At 44.2% G+C, this 24528-nt stretch overlaps 1 protein-coding gene across 4 annotated transcripts in view; it reads right to left on the minus strand.

The window, feature by feature from the left end:
* ATP9A (ATPase phospholipid transporting 9A) overlaps window positions 1-24528 on the minus strand; it is a 91726-nt gene that overhangs the window by 28369 nt on the left and 38829 nt on the right. For 2 of the 4 annotated variants that reach the window (XM_088674658.1, XM_035121484.3), the window contains exons 6-15: window positions 23694-23745; window positions 21620-21714; window positions 21194-21274; window positions 20407-20482; window positions 19309-19385; window positions 17818-17978; window positions 16967-17109; window positions 15435-15547; window positions 11762-11971; window positions 7316-7477 (exon numbers count right to left, since the gene is read on the minus strand). In XM_088674658.1, the coding sequence (XP_088530784.1) occupies window positions 7316-7477; window positions 11762-11971; window positions 15435-15547; window positions 16967-17109; window positions 17818-17978; window positions 19309-19385; window positions 20407-20482; window positions 21194-21274; window positions 21620-21714; window positions 23694-23745 (1170 nt within the window). Of the gene's footprint in view, window positions 1-7315; window positions 7478-11761; window positions 11975-15434; window positions 15548-16966; window positions 17110-17817; window positions 17979-19308; window positions 19386-20406; window positions 20483-21193; window positions 21275-21619; window positions 21715-23693; window positions 23746-24528 lie in introns of all 4 variants that reach the window. The other 2 variants (XM_035121485.3, XM_035121483.3) reach the window with 1 other exon arrangement.

The following is a 24528-nucleotide window of genomic DNA, read 5'->3' on the forward strand; positions in this document are numbered from 1 at the left end:
CAACTGAAGAGGAGCAAAGCAAACACAATCTCTTCTCCCAGAGCCCATACATTTGCGCTAAGGCATGGTTTGGCTTAGGATGGCATGCAACCCAGTCCACCCACAGTTTCTAGGGGTTCGTGCTAACAAGCATCATTAAATGGTATAGTTTTTTTTTCTGCTGTACCAATTGAGATTGCAGGAGGGTGCTCAGATGAGTCAGCGCTCCTCCATACAATGCAATTAATCCCCTACCTATGCAAAACTAGCACATCAAGGCGAAGGCCTAGACTTCTCCCTGACATGCTATCTTTTGTTTCGAATGAAATAGCACTCAGTGACGTGAGCCCTCATCTCCCAGAAGTCCCAAGCAGTGCAATGAAGAAACAGGTTTAGCGACTCTCATTTTCTGTTTGTGAGAACCAGGCCTTTGTTAACAACAGGTGATATTGGCCTAAGTCCCAGGTTCATGTCAGATTCCCACCATCCTTCATGGAAAAGGTCACTCCTTTTTCCTCATTCCAATCATTCTCATGCTGAGCAGGGAAAAAACATTACGACCAACTCATTTTTAGCTTAAGGCAAATTAACTACAACATTAATTCCCGTTTTACTGTATATGTTCACATTCAAAACTGGCAAATGTTAAATCACCAAAATAAATGAGAAAGATGCACATCTGTTCTGATTAAATCTGAATGGACCCGAATCTTGAGGTGAAATAGTGCAAACTGGCGCCACCTTGTCTCATTCCTGAAAGAGAAACCCCTTCCTCCCCCCACAATTTTTTTTCCAGATGTGTGAAGAATCTTTCCCCATGCCCTTGTACTTTGGGGGTGTAAAAAAAAGTCATAATAATTAATTCTGTTGGTTTGATAAGACTGTCATATGGAATATACCCTCCATCTCCCGGATTGAAAAATCCGGGATCAGCGGCGGTGCGGCACCGGAAGTCGCTTCTATGCAGCGGCGCAGCACCGGAGGTCGCTTATACACATGTCCAGACATGCATAGAAGCAACTTCTGGTGTCGGTGCCACCCGATTTCCAGTGCCCAGACATGGGCAGAGTGGCGCCGGAAGTCACTTCTACACATGTCCAGACACGCGTAGAAGCGACTTTCGGTGCCAGGCTGCCCGTGTCTGCATGTCTGGGCACCAGAAATCGCTTCTGCGCATGTCCAGACATGCGCAGACAGCCAGGAGCCGGGTCATGACCGCCAGCAGGAGCTTTACGGGATATTTACGGGATATAATCAATTCGGGATAACAGCGGGAAACGGTAACAAAATACGGGGGTTTCCCGCGAAAAACGGGAAACTTGGCAGCTATGATGGAATAACACCCCACTCTCTACTTCATGTAAGGTTTTACTCACTTAAAAAAACCCACCTCAACTCCAACAGATTCTGGAAATCCAATCTCACCCCACAAATCTGTATTTGCTGAACGTTAGAACCAAAATATAAGGTTTCGGAATATTTTGAAAACTTCTGAGTTTCAGAGTTTGGACTGGGTTATGTTTTAGTCAAATTTAACTGACTGGTCTGCAGCTGCAGAAAAATGCTCACGAGTAAGCAACCCATCTGTTTTCTCCTGTGTAGATCTCCTGGCTAAGAGGGAGCCAGTCTGAGACCAAGGGTTGTAGCCAATGCGAATCCTACTAAGAGGTGACCCATTTAAATTAAGGAACCTTAAGTGAGCCATGCCCGTTAACTTTAGCAAGTCTACTCTTTAGCTGGGTACAACCTTAAAGCTTCTGGTTAAAAACAAGTTCTAAGGTAGTATATTCTTGCCAATCTGCTAGATGAGAATGTAGGTACGTACGTATTGCAGTTTACAGCACACCAGCAGCTAGTTCATATCGGAAGCATGCCTGCCCTCTATCCCACTTCATTCAAAAAGTCTAAGAAAGAGGGCAGCCAAAAGAGTTCAAGAGCCCAAATAAAGCTTGTAGCTCAACATCAGCATCAAGAGAGGAGGCTAAATTTGGAGCAAAGAACCAGATACTGTGAAAGACCCATCATGCAGTTAAGAACCATGGGAACTTTGGGAAGACTACAAAGTAGGCGAAATTTGTTAGGCCTCCCTTTTCAACAGACACTGATGGGTGGAACTCTCTATGCCCAATCCTTAATCTGAGCTCAGCCTGCAAGCTTCTGCAGGGCCACGATGTGTCCCATGGTCGCAACCCAAAACCCAACATGTTTAAGTTGCCCACTGAAGCCAATGGCCTTGCAGCTGCTCAAAACTGTGTTGGGATCATGGCCCAAAGCTTTTGAAGAACTGCTGGATGCCATATTGTTGTTCAGCTGTGGCTTTCAACTTATTTCTGCAAAAGGGTCAACTGTCAATGTAAACACAGGACAATGTAAACTTCTGAAAGAGGCCAGGAAAAAAAAACCACTTTAAAATAAAAAGAAGATCCTTGGCATTAGTTAAGATAGATGTTTGCGTATAAAATGATTTAAACTGTTAAGAAGCGTTTTAACAACTTTTTGGTAGGAAACTGAGCAGAGACTCCACTTCCTGTGGTGTAGAACTAGCTTTAAGATAGTTTAGATCTTTTGTCCAATATAAATACTGTATCAACTATCTCCTTGCATTAGTCATTTCCTCTCACCAAGTTCAGTAGGAGGTTAGCACGTTCCCATGTTATGGCACGATTACAACTATAAATCTGCAGAAAGATTTGCCAGTTGTATTGTTTCTCTACCACATCTTTTTCCACCATGGTCTGATTTTGGCTAAGGTTCAAAGGCCTTCTCTCCCCTCACTACCTTCCCCCAAACTCCCATTTGACATACGACAATAGCGCTCTCTGAGCTGCTAAGAAAACATGCTCCATTCCAGTTGCTCAAAGAGAGAGAGAGAGAGAGAGAGAGAAGCAGAAAGAGAGAGGGGGGGGAAACTTTTGTGGTCAGATAAACAACTGCTTCTGTCACCAACGAGAGATGGCAGCAACGAGAGATGTCTGAGTGGTTTGCTTTAAGGGGGCCTTTTGGAACAGACATCTTTAGAGCAGCCAACGCTCTTGCCACCATCTTTTAAGCAGCAGACACTAAAACAAAAAACAAAACCAAAGAGAGAGTGAAGAGATCAGACTTGCTCCACAGTGAATGGAGAGGCTCCTTCCATTTATGCACGGAACCTGACTGAAGCCTGTTGCTGAAGGAAGTGATTTGGGGGCCAATTCCTCATCACTTCTACAGCCCCCAACACCACTTTGCAGCCTGTCCTGGAGGCTCTTCTAACCCTGATGGGGCAGTTCAGGGGGGAAATTGTCAGAAGCAACTTCCGGTCCTCTTCCACCAACATGAGAAAAACTCCGCTGAGTGCTAGGGCTGCTCCAGACGTCCTTGCCATTGCGCATTCACAATTATTTATGCTCATGGTGGTGCTATTGGGGTGGTCACAAGCAATTCCAAAACTGTTTGTGTCTGCAAAAGTTCTGGGGTGTTCACTCTTCTTCCTTTTCAATCAGAGCCTATCCCGTAACTTCCTGCTGAGGTCTCTCCACTTTTTGTACCAAAAACATTATTTACTTCATAAAATTTACACAGTAGAAGTATTTTACTGGGTTTTGCTGTGTGCGCATGCACAGAAGCAGTCCTCAGGTTGCAGAAACCTCAGGATCCGACCAGACCTCCGGATCGGATCCCGTCTGCAACCAGAGGTACCACTGTATACTGCTTGATTGTTTAAAAATATATATACAAAAGGAGAAGCAACACCCTCAGAGAAGTTCTGGTTTCATTTCTTCCAATTTCATAGAATCATAGAATTGTAGAGTCGAAAGGGACCCAGGGGTAATCTAGTCCAACCCCTCTGAAATGTAGGAATCTCGGCAAACACATTCATGACATGTGCTATAGCCTTCCAGACAGCAATAATGTGGTAACTTTGGGGAAGCACTGCAGAACAAACGAAAGCAGAATAAATCCACCGCTGACACACTATTATTGAGTCAAGAACTTGCTGCAAAATATGCCCACAATAAAACACCAGTCTGGAGGCGTCTCATCCCACCCGTAAATTGCTAGTCCCTCCTCTGCCAATTATTTGCAAGCAAACCTCCAGAGGCAGCTCGAGAATTCAAAAAGGGTATTTGAATTCTTTAACTCCGCTCCAAAGGCTATGAGTAAACAGCAAGCATGTTTGAACAGCCACTAAAGAATGATTGTGCATATGACTGGAGAAGCATTCCTCGATAAATCTCCAGGTTGTACAAAATAGAATTTCTGTCTTCTTTTCTTCACCCGCAACCACTAAACATGAAGTTTCACAAAACCGTAAGTCTGCATATCTCCTGCCAAAGAGGTGTACCAAAGTTCTACCACACGCATAGCAGTGGTAGACGCAACTGAGAGTTTCCTCTGAGGTAGCGCTACGTCAAAGTCACTGAGCGGTATGCTTGCCCCACTGATGTTTTGTGCAAGGGGAACATTGCCGTGCATGAGAATGCATAAGCAGCCTGCTGGTAACACTGCTGCATGATAGATTATGCAATCTGTTGTGTAAAGGATTTCTGCTAACACACCTGCTGTGTTGGACTCCTCTGTTGCACAACATTTAAATCCATCTGTCTGCTAGTGAAGAGCCCTTGTGCCAGCAGATGGAGAATGCTGGAAGCAGCCCTTATAAGCTCAGGAAACAAGAAGCAAGATGCCTCAGCTTCCCTTGGCAAGACAGCCCCTTGTGGACCTCTCAGTTCTTCTATGTATCCTGTGCCTTCATTAAGCAGGGAATGTTTCAGTGGGTAGATAACTCTCCCCCCCCCCACTGCTATGGAAGAAGCTGAGCTAGCTGAGATTCCGCTAAATGAAAGGCAGAGAATCCCAGGGGAGATAGCAATCCTATCCACACACTCAATGGTCAACAGGTAAATCAAGTCCACTGCTAATAGTACCACGTCTTCTTTGCTGAACTTTCGGTGTACAGACTGATGCACATGCAGTCAAATATTCCAGAAATGTTTCACAAACCTGCTATGCATGGGCTTAGCCAGGATTTTGTTCCGGGGGGGGGGGGGCAGGACTTTGTTGAGAAGGCAGGACTTTGTTGGGGGGGGCAGAACCGACATGATTGGTCAGTTAGTTACGGTAAGTATTTCTATTGTTTTACTTGATGGGGGGAAGCAGCCCCTCCCAGCCCCCCCTTGGCTATGCCCAGGCTGCTATGATTTCAACTATATAAAATGGAGGAAGTCGAGGCCAACTGCTGCTAACAGTTGGGTCTGGCAGTCCTAGGGTCTGGCAGCTAGTTCATCCCCCATCAGATGGAAGCTTCCAGTTCCTGGACATCTATTCACACCTACCGGTAGCAGCTGCCCGTGGGTTTTTCAGAACAGTGCAAGATGAAAGCAAGGCTGTAGAAGCTGATAGTTGGTTGAATTTAAAAGCACTGTGTGCCCAAGTGGCTTGCTGATATAGGTCCTGGTATTCTAACAAACCCCAACCAAAGGCTTCCAACGAAGATGAGCAACAGCAGCAACAAAACCTCATGGTGACTTAAAGAACAGTAGATTTATTTTGCCTAAGCTTTGTGGCCTTGCTGCAGCCGATAAGTGGACTGTAATCCATGAATGGCCATGCCATAGCAAATGTGTTGGCCTCCTGTTGTTTTTTTCCTGCAACTGACTAACATAGCTAATCCCTCTCTGCAAACTGACAGGCATGAAGTTAAAGACACATATATTTATAATATATATTATTTTAAAACCACTCTTAAAGTGGCTCATGCTGGTCTCCCATCCAAACAGGTCCACACCTGCTTACCTTTAACACTGATGCCTCGCCAGGTGATCGCTGTCCATTTCCTGGGCCCAAGAAATAGTTTTTTGTAGAGCAAATGTCATGGCCAATGGTAAATTCCTGGTTTAAACCTTACCCCTGCCTGGACCTCACTAAGTTGCCTTAAGCAAATCATGATTTCTCTGTTTCCTCGCCACCCGCTCAAATGCAATTACACACACCTTGCAGGGTTGTTGTCAGGCCTAGAAAAACTCACAACTCTCCCCACCCATCATGTTATTCTCCCAATCGCCCTGTGAAGTTGGCTGATCTAAGAAAGAGTGGCTGGCCCAGCGTCACCCAGTGGGTTTCATGGCTGGGGGGTTGAGGGGGGATTTGGTCCCAAACCAACATTTTTAACCACTACACCACACAGTAACAGTAGTTACTACTTGGAGCAACTTATTTGTAAGATAAAAAAAGGTATCACATATACAGTGATTGAACTATCTGAGAGTTTCATCCCTCAATGTCAAAGTTACCTGCCTTTGCAAATGTATGTGCCCCTTTTCCCCAAATGCAATGGCAAGTCGTCAACTTGATGTCTATAGGAAACAAGAATGCACCAAAACTCATAGCATTTATCGTTATTTGTTGGTGACAAGCAAACAACAGAAACCACGGCAGTCAGCTCCACCCTCTTGGCTGACAAGCACCTGACCTTCTGCTGTGGTTGTAATGTACAGCGCTTGACCTTATTTCAAAACCCAGGGCATGAAAGCAAAACCCAGTACTAATGTGGTCTTGCAGATCTGTGGTTGTGAATCAAGCAGCTTTTTAAAAAATATCAAATCTCAGCCGAGGGAGACCTGATACAATTTTGACTCTTCTGTGATAACCTACATGAAAACCTTATTTTGAACAACTACCTGACATTTAGAAAACACCTAAAGGCAGCCATGTTTAGGGAAGTTTTTAATCTGTGATATTTTAATGTATTTTTGTATTTGTTGGAAGCCGCCCAGAGTGGCAGGGGAAACCCAGCCAGATGGATGGGGTATAAATAAATAAATAAATAAATAAATAATTTTGCTTATGGCAGTTTTGCTACTGTATTGTACAACTTTGTTGTTGCTGTTGTTTAGTCGTTTAGTCGTGTCCGACTCTTCGTGACCCCATGGACCATAGCACGCCAGGCACTCCTGTCTTGCACTGCCTCCCGCAGTTTGGTCAAACTCATGTTCGTAGCTTCGAGAACACTATCCAACCATCTTGTCCTCTGACGTCCCCTTCTCCTAGTGCCCTCAATCTTTCCCAACATCAGGGTCTTTTCCAAGGATTCTTCTCTTCTCATGAGGTGGCCAAAGTATTGGAGCCTCAGCTTCACGATATGTCCTTCCAGGGAGCACTCAGGGCTGATTTCCTTGAGAATGGATAGGTTTGATCTTCTTGCAGTCCATGGGACTCTCAAGAGTCTCCTCCAGCACCACAATTCAAAAGCATCAATTCTTCGGCGATCAGCCTTCTTTATGGTCCAGCTCTCACTTCCATACATCACTACTGGGAAAACCATAGCTTTAACTATACGGACCTTTGTACAACTTACCCGAACAATGATCCCCATCCGTTTGCTTTCGTACGTGAAAGGGAAAATCTGGAGGATGGTGTAGTTTAAGATGTGGCCACCAGGGGTCCTCAGCTGCACAGAAGACTGATCTCTGCCCACCAGTGTTAAGCCTATGCTTTCTGTCCACTGCACCAGGGCCACCTAAACACAAGAAAGGTTAAAGGTCAGGTAGGCTGCTAAGCTTAGAGGGTGATGCATATGGAACAGGAGAGCGATGGGGCGAGGTATCTGGATCCTACCTTTTTAACACTGAAGGCACTCAAGGAGGCTCATAATTATGCAGCTGGCATTAAGAAGCCACTGAAGAATATTAGGAGCATATTAGCAATGAGCTGCTGTTAGGATCATATACAGTGGTACCTCGGGTTACAAACACCTCGGGTTACAAACGCTTTGGGTAACAAACTCCGCTAACCCGGAAGTAGTACCTCAGGTTGCGAACTTTGCCCCAGGATGAGAATGGAAATCGTGCGGCGGTGGCGGCAGCACGGCGGCAGCAGGAGGCCCCCATTAGCGAAAGCGTGCCTCAGGTTAAGAACCGTTTTGGGTTAAGAACGAACCTCTGGAACGAATTAAGCTCGTGACCGGGAGGTACTACTGTACTGAGATGGATCACTAGACCAGCCAGTCCAGTATTGCCTACACTGACTGGCAGAGGCTCTCTAGGGTTTCAGGAATCTGAAAAACCGATGCTTTGCCACTGAACTTCAGCCCTTCCCAGCTTAAAAGTATCAAATAAATAAATAAATAAATAAATAAATAAATAAATAAATAAATTCATATAGCCCCCTATACCCGGAGATCTCAGAAAATATCAACATAAAAACAACAACATATATATATAATCAAAATAAAAACAACAACCCAATAACACTGACACTGACACTGTCTTCACAAGCTTGCCAAAAGGAAGACAGCGATTAGTCCAACATTCTTGGACAGGATTGCATATATGGAATATCCTTTCTGGGAACTGTAACTCTTTTGGGGAATAGGGGTCTGCTAACAAACTTCAGCACCATTAACAAACTACCGCCCCCAGGGTTGTTTGGGGGCTGTTTAAAGTAGTACGGTACTGCTTTAAATAGACAGTAACTATTTGCCCAGACTAATAAGATCTCACCAGTTTTGATTACTGAGGTATTCAGGAATAAATAGATTAATGATCCCAAACCCCAGTTTTAAAATACAGCATTGTACTATTTGGGATAGCTCAGTTGGTAGAGCATGAGACTTTTAATACCAGGGTCATTGGTTCGAGCCCCACATTGGATATACCAGTATATAAAAAAGATTCCTGCATTGCAGGGGGTTGGACTAGATGACCCTCACGGTCCCTTCCAACTCTTCAATTCCATGTTTCTAATATGGATAATTTATTGCATGCCCCTAACTAGCCCTAGGAATTGTTTGGCAATAACAAGTCCTTGTCTTTGTTCTGCCTATCTTTCCCCAAACCTTCTACAATGCAAGCATGTAGCATTAAAGAGCTTTGTTACAGGTTGTCCTATTGCTCATTGTCTTCATAACCCTCCAGATAAGACAGTTATCCCAGACATTTGATCATTAAAGCTTAATAAGTAACACTAATCAGATGCTTTTCTCTGACCTCTGTTCCGCTTGCTTCAAATGTCACGTTCCAGTTTTAAACTACAAGCGGGAACTGCAACCAAAATGTTGCAGCAGGACGTGTTTCTGGTCAGGGTTCCAGCCAGCTGGCCAGCCAACCAGTCATGGAGTCTTCCTGGAAACTCCATGCCATCTGACCTCCCACAATATGTTTCCTATTTTCCATTCCCACTGAGCCTCATAAGTAGCACAATTGCAAAACAGCCTTATTATATTTTATTATATTTTATGTGCACTTCTGCAAACCTTGGGTTTTCCTAAGCTTGCCAATACTTCCTCCTTCTGCAGGTGGGGGGAACCTGTGGTCCTCCAATGGTTGCTGGACTACAACTCCCATCAGCCCTAGCCAGCATGGATGATGTGATTTGTAGACCATCAACAGCTGGAGAGGCCGGTTTCCCCCCCCCCTTCTCCAGTGGGTGGCTGGTCGCTGGTGCCATTCTGGCGACATAAGGATCCACAATCTAGGCGCTTCCATATTGTCGCTATTTTCGGTTGCAATTCAATTGCACAGCAGCAAATCCCAGGTTGTGCAATTCATAGCAATGTGCAACTTTTGTGCAACAAACACACTCCACCACAAATTTGCTTTCGCACACAAGAGGAATATCTGCTGCAGACTTCACAAAAGCAAAGCAATTCAAATTAATTTCCTTTCATAAGAGGCAACTGGAAGACACATAGCGGTTATGAGAATGAGGTACGAGCAGCGCTTGAAAGCCAACATCTGAGCCTTTGCCCTCAAACAGAAATATAGGAATAAAAACCTCACTGGGTTGCTTTACAAATACTAAATGCTCCAAATATGCAATATTTACTACTCTTAGCTAGGAATGTTACACCCACCAGCCGAACTACGTGGGAGCTAAAAGGAGGATTTTGGACTTTGAGCTGGGAAAAAGAGTGGCACTCAGCCTATAAAAGAGAAACTTCTGGGAATTTGGAGCTGAAGCAGTTTTGGAAGTGGTCCTGTTTCTGAAAAATGCTGCTGCTGCAGAGCTACCTCTTCCAGATTATAGGGGCTTGCTTGCCTGCTCACTCAGCCTGCATATTTGTAAACTATCTATGGGGGATGAGGTGGGGGGGGCCGACGACAAGGACAGCGACCATGATCCTATAAAACCGCCCCAGAGTTTCCACCCAGGGAATATTGGGTTTCATTCAATCCTAGTTCTACTCAGAGTAGACCCATTCAAATTAATGGGCCCAGCAAACTCCATACCATTGATTTCTTAGTATGCTGGCTGTTTGGCCGTAATTATAAACATACATTGATTCATTGAGTTCAATGGGTCAACTCTGAGTAGGATTTCGCTGGGCAAAAGTGGATCGTTACTCCGCTTTATGAATTACTGTTCTCTACGAATTTTTAGGCTTCAGCAACTCCCCAGCACATCTGATCGAGTGTTAACTCTTTCCGTTCACTGAATAGTGTCAAGCCAAAAAAAGGCTATTAAAACCACTTCAGAATCGGAGAAATGGATCCCTGTTTGTCATTAGTGCTGCCCCACGCTTCAACTGGGCTGCCTGGTCCCGGGGACTGCTGCTGCTGCTGTTACTGATCTGCACATTCTTTCACATCCCGGAGCGCGGTGAAGTGTCGTCAGGGTTAAAGGCCAGATTGCCAGGATTCCTCCCGGGCGAGTTATCTCTGATCTGATTCTACCTATTACATTTCCCCTCTCTGTTACTGTATGGCCTCAACCTGACAGGAGCACAGAAACCCCAGAGGCTGGTAACTGATCTCTCAATAAAGATGCTTTCAGGGGTCTCTGCCCAGGAATGCATACAGGAAACAAATCTAGGAAATCCTGCTTTGTGTTTCAGGAAATGAATTCTGTGCCAACTGGTAGAAATTACCCTGGGTGTTCAAAAGTTTGGTGGGGGGGGGGAGGAAAACACCTCCAAGGTTTTGTTCAGATTCGGAGGGCAAACTGACCTTCCTGCCTTTTATTGCTATAGGATTTCAAAGGTGGAGTTTGGACGCCTATTAAAGAGGCTTTTCGTGGAGTCACCCTTAGGGAATTGCTGGTTCGTAGCATCTCTCGTATTTGAAGGTTCCTGGAAGCATCCAGCTCTTACTCAGCAACCATCTGTTGCAGAACTGAGAAACTGCAAATGATATGTGTATTTCATATTGCTTAACGCTTGCTGTGCCAATTGCATCCCCCCTCAAAACTGAGCCAGATTATTATCCTCCTTCCCTTTAGAGGTATCAGATTTGCCGTCCCCACCCCCCAATGCTCAGTAATGTCTTATTTATTCGTCCTGAACTGCTTAAGACCTATTTATTGTGGCAGGGCATTGGAGCATGGCAAGAGTGACAACATTTGTATACCATACATAATCTAATGTGGATTATTACTGTATTGTTCACTTCATTCCACAACTCTACTCTTGCTTTTAATGTTCCATTTTGGGGTCCTTGAGCTCTCATGAAAGGAAGGGCAAAGTGTGAGACGTAAAAATCACCCATTAGGAATTTGCTTTTAAAAGGAAATGAGATTCTTGTACATTCTACTTATTCTGTAATTGTCAATTGTGCATTTTCTAAACAATGGCAAGGCAGTCTGGCCAGGACTGATGGTATAGACTAGAAGTTCCTCTCTTGATAGGGTTAGATAAATGGTATTCTTCTAAATATCATCAGATCTTCCAGCACTGGTGCTGTCTGAAATTTAACAGCTCCCAATTGGCAATAATATCAATAGCTGCATTTGAACACACACAGTTTACAGGAAGTCAAACCACACAGTTTACAGGAAGTCAAACCATTGTTTCCAAGGCACAACTTACCTCATCAGGACTAGCAGCTTGGTACACCCTGCAAGAATCTTCATAGTGGCGCTCTGCTTCAGCCTGATCCGTCACACCATTCGATTCATAGACGGGAGTCACATTGTGGCAGAGGGCGATCGCTTTCACTGCCTCGTGGACTCTGCTGCTCAGGGTTTTCCGTACCTTGGTAGCCAGGGTGGGGCCTTTTAAAGCAGGTGGCTCCTGAGACTGCTAAGGAAAGAGGATAAAGCACAAAAAGAAAAGAGGATAAAGGGGCCTTCTCGGTAGTGGCACCCGACCTGTGGAATGCCCTCCCACCAGATGTCAAAGAGAAAAACATCTAAGTACCAGACATTTAGTAGACATCTGAAGGCAGCCCTGTTTAGGGAAGCTTTTAATGTTTAACAGACCATTGTATTTTAATATTTTGTTGGAAGCCGCCCAGAGTGGCTGGGGAAACCCAGCCAGATGGGCGGGGTATAAATAATAATAAGTTGTTGTTGTTGTTGTTGTATTAGCTAGGAAAAAAGACCTGGCTTTCATTAATACTCGCCATTTGCACAGGGGAAGGGTGGGAAGCCTAGGATTCTAGCTTGAGATCCTTGATGAGCAAATACAAATTTGGTTGCAAAAAAATATGCTGAAGAATGCAAAAATAGGTCACCACGGCCACTGCAAGCCAGGACCTGATGCCAGGGACTGGCAAAACGCAGACAACTCACATCAATGGCATGTGCTTAAGGCCATTGCTCCGAAATGATGGAAGCTGGAATGATGGAAGTTTAACAACATGTGACAGGCCGCATATTCCGCGTTCTCTGCAGTCTAGAAGCCCTCACAAGATCTCGTGTGCTTCACCTTGCCTCATCTGTGGGTCAGGCCTGCTCACGAGTCACTGAAAGACGGGGAACTAAGGCTGAGAGAGAGTGACCAAGTTGAGCAAACCCTCTACAGTTCAGTGGGGATTCCAAACCAGGATTTGAATTCAGATCTATATCCAAATACAATGCCCTCTCCTCTAAACTACAATGGACTCTCAACAACAGGATCAAGAGAATATTTTTAAATGCTTCCATGCTACTATTATGGATTATTATAGTTTATTTCTTGTATTAGCTGCTTGATACACAAGAGTCCCCAAGTAACTTACAATACTCCTGAAGCCCACCTACTGGAGCCAGGTACAAATAGTTGCTTGGAGGTACATGGGGTAGTAGGAGAGGCTAGAATTAGGGAAGAGAGTGCCTCTGAGTATGTGCTTAGCCCAGGAGCTTCTTCCCAGTATCAGAACTGAGCCCATAGTCCTCATTGTCATAAAAATCCACTCCAGATCTTCTCATAAACTTTCCCTCAGCAGCCTAATTTAGGGCAAAACCAGGCATCACCTTTAACATTGTTGTTGTTTAGTCGTTTAGTCGTGTCCGACTCTTCGTGACCCCATGGACCATAGCACGCCAGGCACTCCTGTCTTCCACTGCCTCCCGCAGTTTGGTCAAACTCATGCTGGTAGCTTCGAGTACACTGTCCAACCATCTCGTCCTCTGTCATCCCCTTCTCCTTGTGCCCTCAATCTTTCCCAACATCAGGGTCTTTTCCAGGGAGTCTTCTCTTCTCATGAGATGGCCAAAGTATTGGAGCCTCAGCTTCAGGATCTGTCCTTCCAGTGAGCACTCAGGGCTGATTTCCTTCAGAATGGATAGGTTTGATCTTCTTGCAGTCCATGGGACTCTCAAGAGTCTCCTCCAGCACCAGAATTCAAAAGCATCAATTCTTCGGCGATCAGCCTTCTTTATGGTCCAGCTCTCACTTCCATACATCACTACTGGGAAAACCATAGCTTTAACTATACGGACCTTTGTCGGCAAGGTGATGTCTCTGCTTTTTAAGATGCTGTCTTAAAAAGACCTTTGCCATACAAAGAGGTAATTTTAATGTTTTAGTATTTTATCTTTTGTATGTTTTAAAGTATGGCTGTGAATTTTTCATGATTTTCATGTTTGTTTGTTTGTTTGTTTGTTTGTTTGTTTGTTTTTCTTTTGTAAGCTGCTTTGAGGGTTTTCTGTTCTTGTTTTTTAAAATCAAGCAGTGTATAAAATTCTATGAAATAAATACAATTTGCCCTTGTGTCATTGAAAGGTGGCATTCAGTTACATTCTACTCAGAGAAGACCTATTGAAATTAATGACTCTAACTTAGTCTCCAACTTGGAGAGAGTGGTAATGGAAAGCCAACAATCCAAAGGCAAAGTATGTCACAAACTCTGAGTCTAGTTTTTGCGGGGCGGAGGACCCTCTTTTTCTTATTGCTATTATTAAATTTTAAAAAAATGGGAGTCAGAAATTCCTACCAATCTGCAAATCACCTAAAGATCGACCATTGGATCCCAATTCTGCCCACTCTAGTATGTAGCAATAAAAGAGATTCCTGACATGAGTCAACAGTACCTAAGTTTTCCTAGTTGGTCAGAAAAAGTAGGTTTCTTACAGAACCCGCCACCAGTTTGGCCTCTAAAACTCAGCTCTGTAAAGGTCTTTTCAGTGAAATCTCTTTGCTCAGTGAGAGACGGATAATTTGAAATGAACAGGGTTTTATGTTCGTAAACACACAGCCAACCGAAAAAGAAAAAACAGATGGGTCAGCATAGAGGTAGGTAGAAAGCTGATCGTTTTGATTTTTAATACTATTTTTAGAGTCTGCATCGGACCTTCCAGGTAATTTTACAATTACTAAATTATGCTGGCCACAGGGGGAACATATAGCCATCCAGTTTCCTGCTCTGTTAACCTCTTGTGTCAAGAGGACAGAAGTTTCACTTCCAGGTCAAAGGGCATAGCATGGTAACAATAATTAGAGCAATGAATCAGAACTACAGTTTAAATGAATCATGGCCAGCAAATGCTTCCAATTACTGAAGAATCTAACCTTTTAATTATATTTAAAGTTATACCTGCTTGGAAGCTCTCTTTAACGTGGTTAGGGGCTGCTTTCCTCATTCTTAAATAAAGCCGTATTAGTTAAAGTTGGGCTTTGAATACAGTTTGATACCTTGAGCTGCCTTGCTCAGTACCATGAAAGCATGGACAGAAGGGGAAAGTGGCCTGCACATCTACTTTCCATGCTTTCACTTATTGTGCGAAGACAAGTCCTGTACACACAATTGGGGACCACAACTATGCAAATATACATATTTGAATACTTTGTTTATGCATAAGCTCTTTCAGAGATTATGCTGAACATACATAGGAGGAGGAAGCGGGGTGTGATCCTGCAAAGTGGTTGCTAAGCTATTGCAAATTGGTTGTTGGCAACAGATTTTAAAAATACAGTGATACCTCGGGTTGCGGACCCAATCCATTCCAGGGTGCCGTTCGCACCCCGAAAAGTCAGCAACCCGAGCGGGGCTTTTGCGCATGCACGAAAGCACGATAGAGTGCTTCTGTGCATGCACGAAGCACACAGAATGCTTCTGCGCATGCGCGCGTTGTGAAAATCGGAAGTAAACACTTCCGGGTCTGCAGCATTCGTAACATGAAAAAATGCAACCCACAGCGGACGCAACATGAAGTATGACTTTATAACAACAACAACAACAACAACTGCTTACTGAATTCTCAATGAAAAGAGAAAATCTGGGTTAACTACATGAAGGATATGGGCTGCCATTTTTATTCTGACATTGTGCGGAACTCACCTGTGTATATATACTAAATATATGGCTCTGAACTTCATCCATGGAGTCTAGTCCATAAGCAACTGTTCCAAGATGAAGGCGTTTGAAAACCATCTCATTCTGCGTCAGGGTCCCTGGAATAAGAGCAGAATTATAAAGTCAAGGTCCAAATAAGTGCAAAAAGGTGGAAATGGATGTTTCTCACACACATACCCACGCTATTGCATTTATGAAGAAGGGAAAGGCCACACTCCTTCCATTTTTTCCTCTTCATTTTTTTCCTCATCAGAAGGTTGTTTATTTACTTATTTTACTAATTCGAGCCATTTACAGACCACATACAACCAGGGGATCTAACAACTACAACTACAACAACCCAGGTATATTCTTAACCATTTATGAATAAAAGAAAATCTAAATACATAACACACAGCACAATAGCCATGCATGTATCAATAATCTTCTATCAGTATGGAATTCTTAAAAAGAAAAAAAAGTATTTATTCTCTCTCTCTCTCTCTCTCTCTCACACACACACCATAAAACATAAATCAATCTCCCAATAGCATTCTGCCCACACAATTGCTCTCACAATCTTGCATTTTCATCAGCCACACATATACCCACACAACAACTTTGAGAGGCAGCATGGCGTACTGCTTAGATTTCCAGGCTAGGACGAGAGTTCAAATCCCCTCTCATCTGCAAAGCTCACTGGGTGACTGTCAGGGGACCACCAGGGGTCAGCAGGGAGCCCGAGAGGGTGGTGCCACGGCTCCCTCAGGCGGAGGAGCTTCGAGATGCTGAGAGTGCAAGGTTTCAGCAGGGTAGGTTTGGAGAGTCGGACCAGAGCACTGAGGAAGGGGAGGCTCCAGGGGCTACAGCACCGGCTCAACAGCTGAGCAGCTGAGCAGCTGGGGGGGGGGAGAGGAGTGCTCTACCAGCCCCATCACCCCAGAAGCGTTGCGAGGAGAGGAGGAGGCTTCGCGCGCCAAGTGTGTTTTGCTGGCGGAAGTCCTGCCGTGCGGCACTTCCGGATTCTGACTTGGACTGAACGGTCATGGACTTTGATGCTCTGTCTTGTACATATGTATATAATAAAACTCTGTAAAAAACCAGTTACGGAGTTGTAGCGCGTTACTCGTGTGAAAGCCACCCAGCACCATTACAGTGACCATGGGCCAGTCACTGCCTCTCAGCTGAGCCTACCTCACGAGGTTGGTGTGAGGATAATGTGGAGAGTAAGGAGGACCGTGTATACCACCTTGAGCCCTTTGGGGGAAAGGTGGGGTGCAACTGTAATAATAAAATAAACCAGCACACCTTTACAAGGTCTCCTTTCCTATTATTACATATCATTTCATTCACCTCTAACAATAACCTTTAGCTATGCAAGATGTACATTATGACATCTTTCCCTGCAAAGATTATGTTCATTTTTTAAAGAAGAAGAATTGTATCCTTGTATCCTTGGGGGGGGGAGTTTTCCAGAGTAGTGAAAATAAAATAAGAATAATATTTATAGATAAAAACCAGGTCTCTCTCTAACATACCTGTTTTATCTGTAAGTAAATAGGATATTCTTCCAAGTTGCTCTGGGATTGTGCTAGATCGGACTACAGTGCCAGGAATTTTAGAATCCTTCCGGATCATCCAGCTATAAACTATTTTCCCCATGTCAAGATTGACACGTAAACTGTGAGAGAGGTGAGAAAGTCAGCAGGGAAAACAACTGAGGAACAATTCCTCTACAGTTTTTCTGATTGAAATCAATCCCTCCTCCCAAGTTCCTCTGTGGTCCCATGGATTGAATATGTTGGTGAACTTCCCCCACATAAAACATCCCTTGTACATATGAAATTAGCATGCACAATTTCAGGTTAGTTTCATGATTCATGAAATAGTTTTATTTGAAGGCTCAAACTCTCAGAATTCCATTCCTAGGCCCAGTATGGACACTGTAAACCATGGTTTGCCACTCTGTGCAAGTGGAAATGCAAAGCACCCAATAACTCGTTAGCAGCAAACTGTCATTTGTTTCTCCATCCAGGCCTGGGAAGTATTCAAACCAGAGTCTATTACCAAATATGGAAGCTTTAAAATATCTTTTGCACACAAGGGCAGGACAATGCACACATGCCTGAGCTCATGTTGCCTCATCTGTGTAACAAACCATGGTTTGTTATGATGTCTGAACTGGGCTACTTGTGCATTACATGTGGAATCCTACTCTTTAGTGTTAGTTCTAAAAGCAGCTTTTTTCCTGAAACAGAGCTTTAATGGTGCTCAGAATAAGGGAGTGGGCTCAGCTTGCTATTTATGGTACAGTTCAAGTAAGGGCCAAGCAAATAAGAAGCCCCGAATAACACCACAACTGAACTAATGGGAGGGGAGAATATCATACCTAATAGGAATTATATTTGAGAAGAGAAGGAGAAATCTGATGATCTGAAGGTACCAGCGGCCAGCGAAGTGCTGAAGAGCGACCATGACAAGAGAGACCACCACCAAGGCCCCAAAGAGAATCTTGGTGAGGCAGTTCACTTCCAGATCGAAGAGGCCAATCTGAGGAGAACAGCAACAAACAGATTGCTTGCAACACACAACTGTGATGGGCTATTTTTCGCTCTCAGTAGTCCATGCTGAGGAAAGTCACACCTTGAGGTGTGGAGAAAGTAGATATTGCGTAGTTTCCCCTTCCCGTCTCATAAGGAACTCGGACTCATCCCTCTCTGAAGAGGGTTTCTAAGTATGTTGGATTGAACACACTCACAAACCTCCTTGCGACTGGGAACTCTGATCAACAACTGCTAGTACTACAACAACAACCCAGTCTTCACCCTAAGTTCCCAGGGTAGGTAAAGGCAATTTAAACCCAACATTGAATACAGCTTAAAACAACTTACAATCACAGAAATAAGGTGGGTCCCCCCCCCCAAAAAAACATCTCAAACATCAAAAGACATGGTAAAGAGGTGCATCTTCAGCATTTGTCAAAAGCTGTACAATGAAGGTGCCAGACACACCTCTGTGGGGAGGGAGCTCCACAACTTAGGGGCCCTTCCCAGGCCTCCACCCCCAGAGCTTCTGAGGGCGGTGAATGATCAAGAGAGCCCCCTCTGCTACACTTAGCACCCAAGAGGGCCCGTCGGGAAGGAGGTGTTCTTCCAGGTATTTGAGGCCTGTTCATGAGGAGGCTTGTAAGCACATTCAGGCAAAAGCACTTACAGTGGTGCCTCGCTAGACGAATTTAATTCGTTCCGCGAGTCGCTTCGTATAGCAAAAAATTCATTTTCCGAAGCGGCTCCCATAGGAATGCATTGAAGTGCGGTTTCCCATAGGGTGCCTCGCAAGACGGGGGGGATTGGTCTTGTGCGGCACCCTATGGGACGAAAAAATTCATCTTGCGAAGCGCGCCATAGGAAACTTCGTCTTGCGAGTCTCCATTGAAATTGCAAAATGCATTTGTCTTGCGAAAAATTCATCTTGCAGGGCATTCGTCTTGCGAGGTACCACTGTACAAGCTTGCCTCGGTTCTCCACACAAACATGGGGAGCGGAGCAGGGCTTGGTCCTTACTTTCCTTCCTTTACATATCTTGGCCCTTCCATGTCCAGGCCAAGTGCCTGAAGGCTCTAATGGCCTTAATATCGAAGACCCAAGAAGCTGTTTGGGTTGGTTGCCATGTGGGAGCCATAATGTGCAAAGCCACCCCATCGAGAAGCGTCAGTTTGCCCACTGCATTTTTAGGGGTGTTACATGCTCACTTAGGTGCGCCTGTGACAAACGCATCCATCATACAAGTACAAATCCTGGGAGTCAGGACTGGTCAAAGCTGGGAAACCAGGGTCTGCTACATGAGAATGAGTAGAGCGGACCAAGGAATCTCTCCTTACCTTACTCCGTGGATTTGAAGTGTTCATGACGCTGCGCAGCTCCCGCCCTGTGTACAGAACAACTCCCACAACCGTTCCTGAGGAAACAAAAAGATTCTGATTCCAGATTGATACCAATTGGAAAGGCGAGAGTTGTTTAAAAAACAGAAAGTGGACATGTGGAAATGTGGAAACGTGGAATCGTACTCCCTTGAGAGGTTGTGGTGTCTCCTCCTTTGGAGGCTTTTAAGCAGAAGTTAGATGGCCATTTGTCATGGATGCTTTAGTTGAGATTCCTGCATTGAATGGCACTGAGCATTGGGCTCAGGTTCAACTTCACACCACGGGATTCCTCCCCTTGAACACTGCTGAGTGTCCAAAATTATACCAGCACTTGAGTGCAGTCAGACCTTGACAGCAAGTACCAAACTCACATCAAATCAGGTGCACCTTTTAATGCCTCAACTAAACACAAAGCTTTCTAAAGAAGGGGAGAGATGCACAAGCTGCCCTAGCAGGAATTAAAAAAGAGCTCTTTCTTGAAATGCATTTGCTAGAGCAGAGACTGGGTACATGCGCCCTTCTCCTACAACTCCCATCAGGTCCAACCATTGGTCACGTTGGCTGGGTCTAATGGGAGATGTGGTTCCATGGAGGATATTAGATATTTGGCTCTTCCATATATTAGAGAGCTCCTCCACTCCCTGCCCTTAATGCATGACACATCTGGTCTTGCTTTTACAAGATGCTCTCTTACAGAGCTACAAACTAGGGGGTAGCCTTTATTTGAAGATCTTTCACCCTAGCTTCCATTTAAAATCTCTTTGACACCCTTTCTGTTACAGATTTCAAATGTCAATATTGAGAGCAATTAAGTGTTATTCAAGCAGGGGATGCTTTGCGCAAAGGTTACTGGAATTCCAAAGGCTTTCTCATCTATAAATGTTCGAGGGGCAATTAGACGTCAGCTCAAAGTCCCTAGAGGTGTTAGGACAAGTGGGGAACTTCATCCCAGCCACTAATTCCCGCTGACAAGAGATGATTATTTAAATTGCAAAGGGAGTTTTTAAAAATTGCTAACATACTCCCGGAGACATTCGACATTTACTCTGGCCTTACCTGAAGCAATCACTGTGCTGGCCCACAGGGTGTTTTCGATGCTTAAGCTCTCATTCACTGGAGGGTCACTGTCCTCCTGAAAAAGTTACAAAAAATAGTCAAAATAGCACTATCAACACATGGGGGAAGTATCAACAAGCTTGGGGAAATGCAAGTAGGAAAAAAAGTTTGGGTGGAACCCCAAGTGTGGCGTGTGATTGGGGTGGGAGGGAATAGCTTGATGAGACCTGGAAAACTAAGGAGAGGAGCAATGGAATGGAACACCTTAGAAAAGGGAATGGCTGGTTGGCACCCTGAGCAGCTGCACCCTGCACTGCAACGTTTTGTTACAGAAGAATAGCAACTTATTTGTCCTAGAAAGCACAAGGCACTTCAGCCAGAGAAGCGGACACGGAGCAACGGATTCAAACTACAAGAAAGAAGATTCCACCTAAACATTAGGAAGAACTTCCTGACAGTAAGAGCTGTTCGGCAGTGGAATTTGCTGCCAAGGAGTGTGGTGGAGTCTCCTTCTTTGGAGGTCTTTAAGCAGAAGCTTGACAGCCATCTGTCAGGAATGCTTTGATGGTGTTTCCTGCTTGGCAGGGGGTTGGACTGGATGGCCCTTGTGGTCTCTTCCAACTCTATGATTCTATGATTCTATGATTCTATGATTCTATGTTTTATGATCCTCGCAATACACTGAACATCTCCAACCTCTTTTGAAAGAATCTGGATGTTGTCTCCACTACCCAAGGGTTCTTAAGAGACACGTTTTTAGATTTCTTGCCCAACAGCAACCACTTACTCTAGTGAAAGTGCCAACAAAGTTGTGGATGTCAATGTTAGGTTCCTCTGCATACACATATGATCGGATCTGGAGAAGGTCCTACGGAGAAAGATAAAAAATGAGTGACAACGATGAGTTCAAAACTTTGCTGTTTAAAGTAAGTCCTCTTTCCAACTAAATGATAGGCACTTCTGGGAAGGGGGAGGCAGGGGAGGACAGATGAACTTCCTTTAAATTAGTGAAATATGTACACCAACTTTCCATCTAATTGACTATCGTGGTTAGAGAAAGCTTCAGCATGCTTTGTTTTTTACAGATGCCATCAATCTCATTGGAGCTGCAGGAAAAGACATGCTCATGTGAATTGTGCCCCTGGTTTTTAAAATGATGGCTGCATTTTAGAGGGCAATGGTTAAAAACGACAAATTAGAAAACTTTACATACAGAAGCAGTGGGCAACCTCTGAGTGCAGCTGACAGGCAGGCGCAACTTCCAGTCTGTTTCGCCATCCAGCTGATCCGTACGTAGAAAGCAGGACCCTGCGGATTTTAAATCTGTGTTAATGGGGCTTTGGTGGTTGCTCTTCAAACTGCATCTCAAAGGCAGCCACATATTTAGGGAGAGAGTATCCCAGTGGACCTTGTGGACCTTGGAGCTGGCTTCAGGCACCAGGCCTGTCGACAGACCAACTCTGCATTATAAAGATATCTGCAAATGGGACACGAAGGTTGGCAACATCAACCCTGCCATGTGGGAATCCCTTGCAGACAGTGCCTGGAGACAGGCAGTCAAGTCATGTTCAATCCCTGGCATACCCAGTAAGAAGGATCAGAGAGCTTGTGAGGACCAAAGAGCTCTACCTAAGACTCACAAGAGCCACTGCTAGAAGGACAAACCAATTGAACGGATATAAGAGAATTTAAACATTCTTACTGAATAGCACCACACCAGAAGGATATTCCATCTCGTATCATGTGGCATGCCATTGTTCTTATAACAAAACAGAACCAGGAGTCAGAATCCTTCATTGCCCCTTTCTCTTCCTCCATGATTTGCAAACAAGATTTAATTAAATCTACTACACATTTTGGAACACTGTTTGTCTGTTTACAACATCTTAAGAGGTGTCAAAATGTATAGCAATCAGATTTTGAATGATGACTCCCGAGATCAAGAAGCAGGTTTCAAAAATGCAGAGGTTTTTTTGGTTTCTTAGAATTCCCAAGCAATGCCGGGCACATTCCTAGTGCAAAATAAGCAAAAACCACGCAATTTGCTTGATTTGCACGTGCTGCACAGATTCAAGAGCTTAGTACAGCAGCCTAGAACAGGGTGACTTGTGCTATGTTGGCTGGGGCTGAGAGGAGTTGTAGGCTGGATCTACACAGCTATTTAAAAAAGCTATTTAAAAAAAAGTTTTAAAAGCTCACAATGGAAATTATCATTGCCTTCCGATTTCAGCTCCACGGCGCCACCTGGTGTCACATTGTTACAGCGCATTTATAACGTTATAAATTGACTAATGTAGCTGAGTCCATAGTCCAAATTTTTTGGAGGGGACCAGTTTGGAGAAGTCTGGCATTTAGCATGGAGGGAAGGACTCTATTTACTTGGCATTCTCCAACGCTGCAGTCTATTAGCTCTGACTATCCACACGGGCCCCATCCACACCAAATGGAAGCAAAACTACTAGGCAGAATTCATCCAAGCCAGTATCCCACCAGGACTGCGGTGTGAGCAGAGGCTTTCCTATTCAGCATCTCCCTCTTTCTTTGGCATGGCTGCAAGCCTATCAACCCAATTGCTCCAGTGCTTGGGGTGGCTCCATGTGTGCCTCCCCACTGCACTTCTGATCTGGGTCATTGTCTCCGTATGACCCACAAACAATTTGACCGTGGCCACCAAGACTGTAATATGACTGCACTTGAATAAACACTGCTACCAGCAGCTGTCCGCTTGATAAATATTATTGCACACAGACAGGGTCCCAGTGTCTGCAAAACCATGCGAGCTTTTTTTAAAATAAAAATAAAAATCAAGTCTTTTCTTTTCTTGCAGTTCTACTTGGGGGCCAGGTACATAAACATGAGAAGGAACCCCAGGATGACCGCTTATATAATATATATAATCTATTCCATCTATCGGTTTTAAAGAATGCATTTTTCACACTCTGAATAAATGGAGGCACATGTTAAAAGACAAGCCAGTATGAAGCTCCCAGTGAGCGCGATGGCGTGCAGCATCAATCTCCTTTAGCCTCGCATTGCCTGACCTCGCGCAACAGGACACCCTACAGGATAAACTAATTGCTATGGTTTGAACGATCACAAACGATAAAACAAGGATGGTAGCCAAGCTATCGAAAAAGGAGCCTCTGAATCGGGCAGACATGCTAAGCCTAAAAATAGGACCCACTTGGGCTACGTTTTCAAAACGATTCTTTTATCCCATAAAAACAACAACAACAACAACAAACCACCATTAAAGATCATTTTCACTATTGGTTCCAGATGTTTACCGTTCTTTTCCGACGTCCTGAGGAAGATCATGTCGGCAGGGACCCTCTGGTTCTGTTTTGAGAGATGGGAGGTGGGTTTTGAATGTTCGGCATACAATCAATGGCTACTAGTCACAGTTTAGTAAACCAGGCATCCCATAGGCCTTTTGTTGGCCACTGAAATGGTGGGCTTGCTGGGCCTTTGGTCTCACCTAGCAGGGTTCTTGTTATATTCACTGGTGCAGCAGAGTGGTTAAGAAAAGCACTTTTCGGCCATTATCCTCCACAAGATTATGATCACATAGAGGCAAAAAGTGAAGCTGCACCTGCTGGTCTAACCACATATTATTAAGTTAACAATATGGGTGGGTGTTAAAAAATATAAATAGCAGTTCTGCCTATTTTATTAAAATATTATCCTTATTTCTATGGGAATGCTGTGCATTACTACTTTAAAGACTTTGAAACATTTTAGCTAGGGTGTTTATGTACCGTGTTTCTCCAAAAATAAGACAGTCTTATATTTATTTTTCCTCAAAAAACACACACTATGGCTTATTTTCAGGGGTTGTCTTATTTTTTTCCCCCTCCTCCTGCCACGGCCGGCATTGCTGCTGCGCCTATCACTATGTCTTATTTTCGGGGTATGGCTTATATTTCTTGAATGCTTAAAAATCCTGCTACGGCTTATTTTATGACTACATCTTAAAATAGGAGAAACAGGGTATTAAGAGAATTTATATGCCTCTTTTCATTTCAAAATGAAATGTTAAGGCAGTTCACAATCTAAAACAACAGAATATTGCAATAAAAGCAGCCCAGTGAAGCAAAGTTAGAGTTATCAATCACAGGAACC

This window comes from Zootoca vivipara, chromosome 7 (assembly GCF_965207765.1).
Source record: "Zootoca vivipara chromosome 7, rZooViv2.hap1.1, whole genome shotgun sequence".
Lineage (NCBI taxonomy): Eukaryota > Metazoa > Chordata > Lepidosauria > Squamata > Lacertidae > Zootoca > Zootoca vivipara.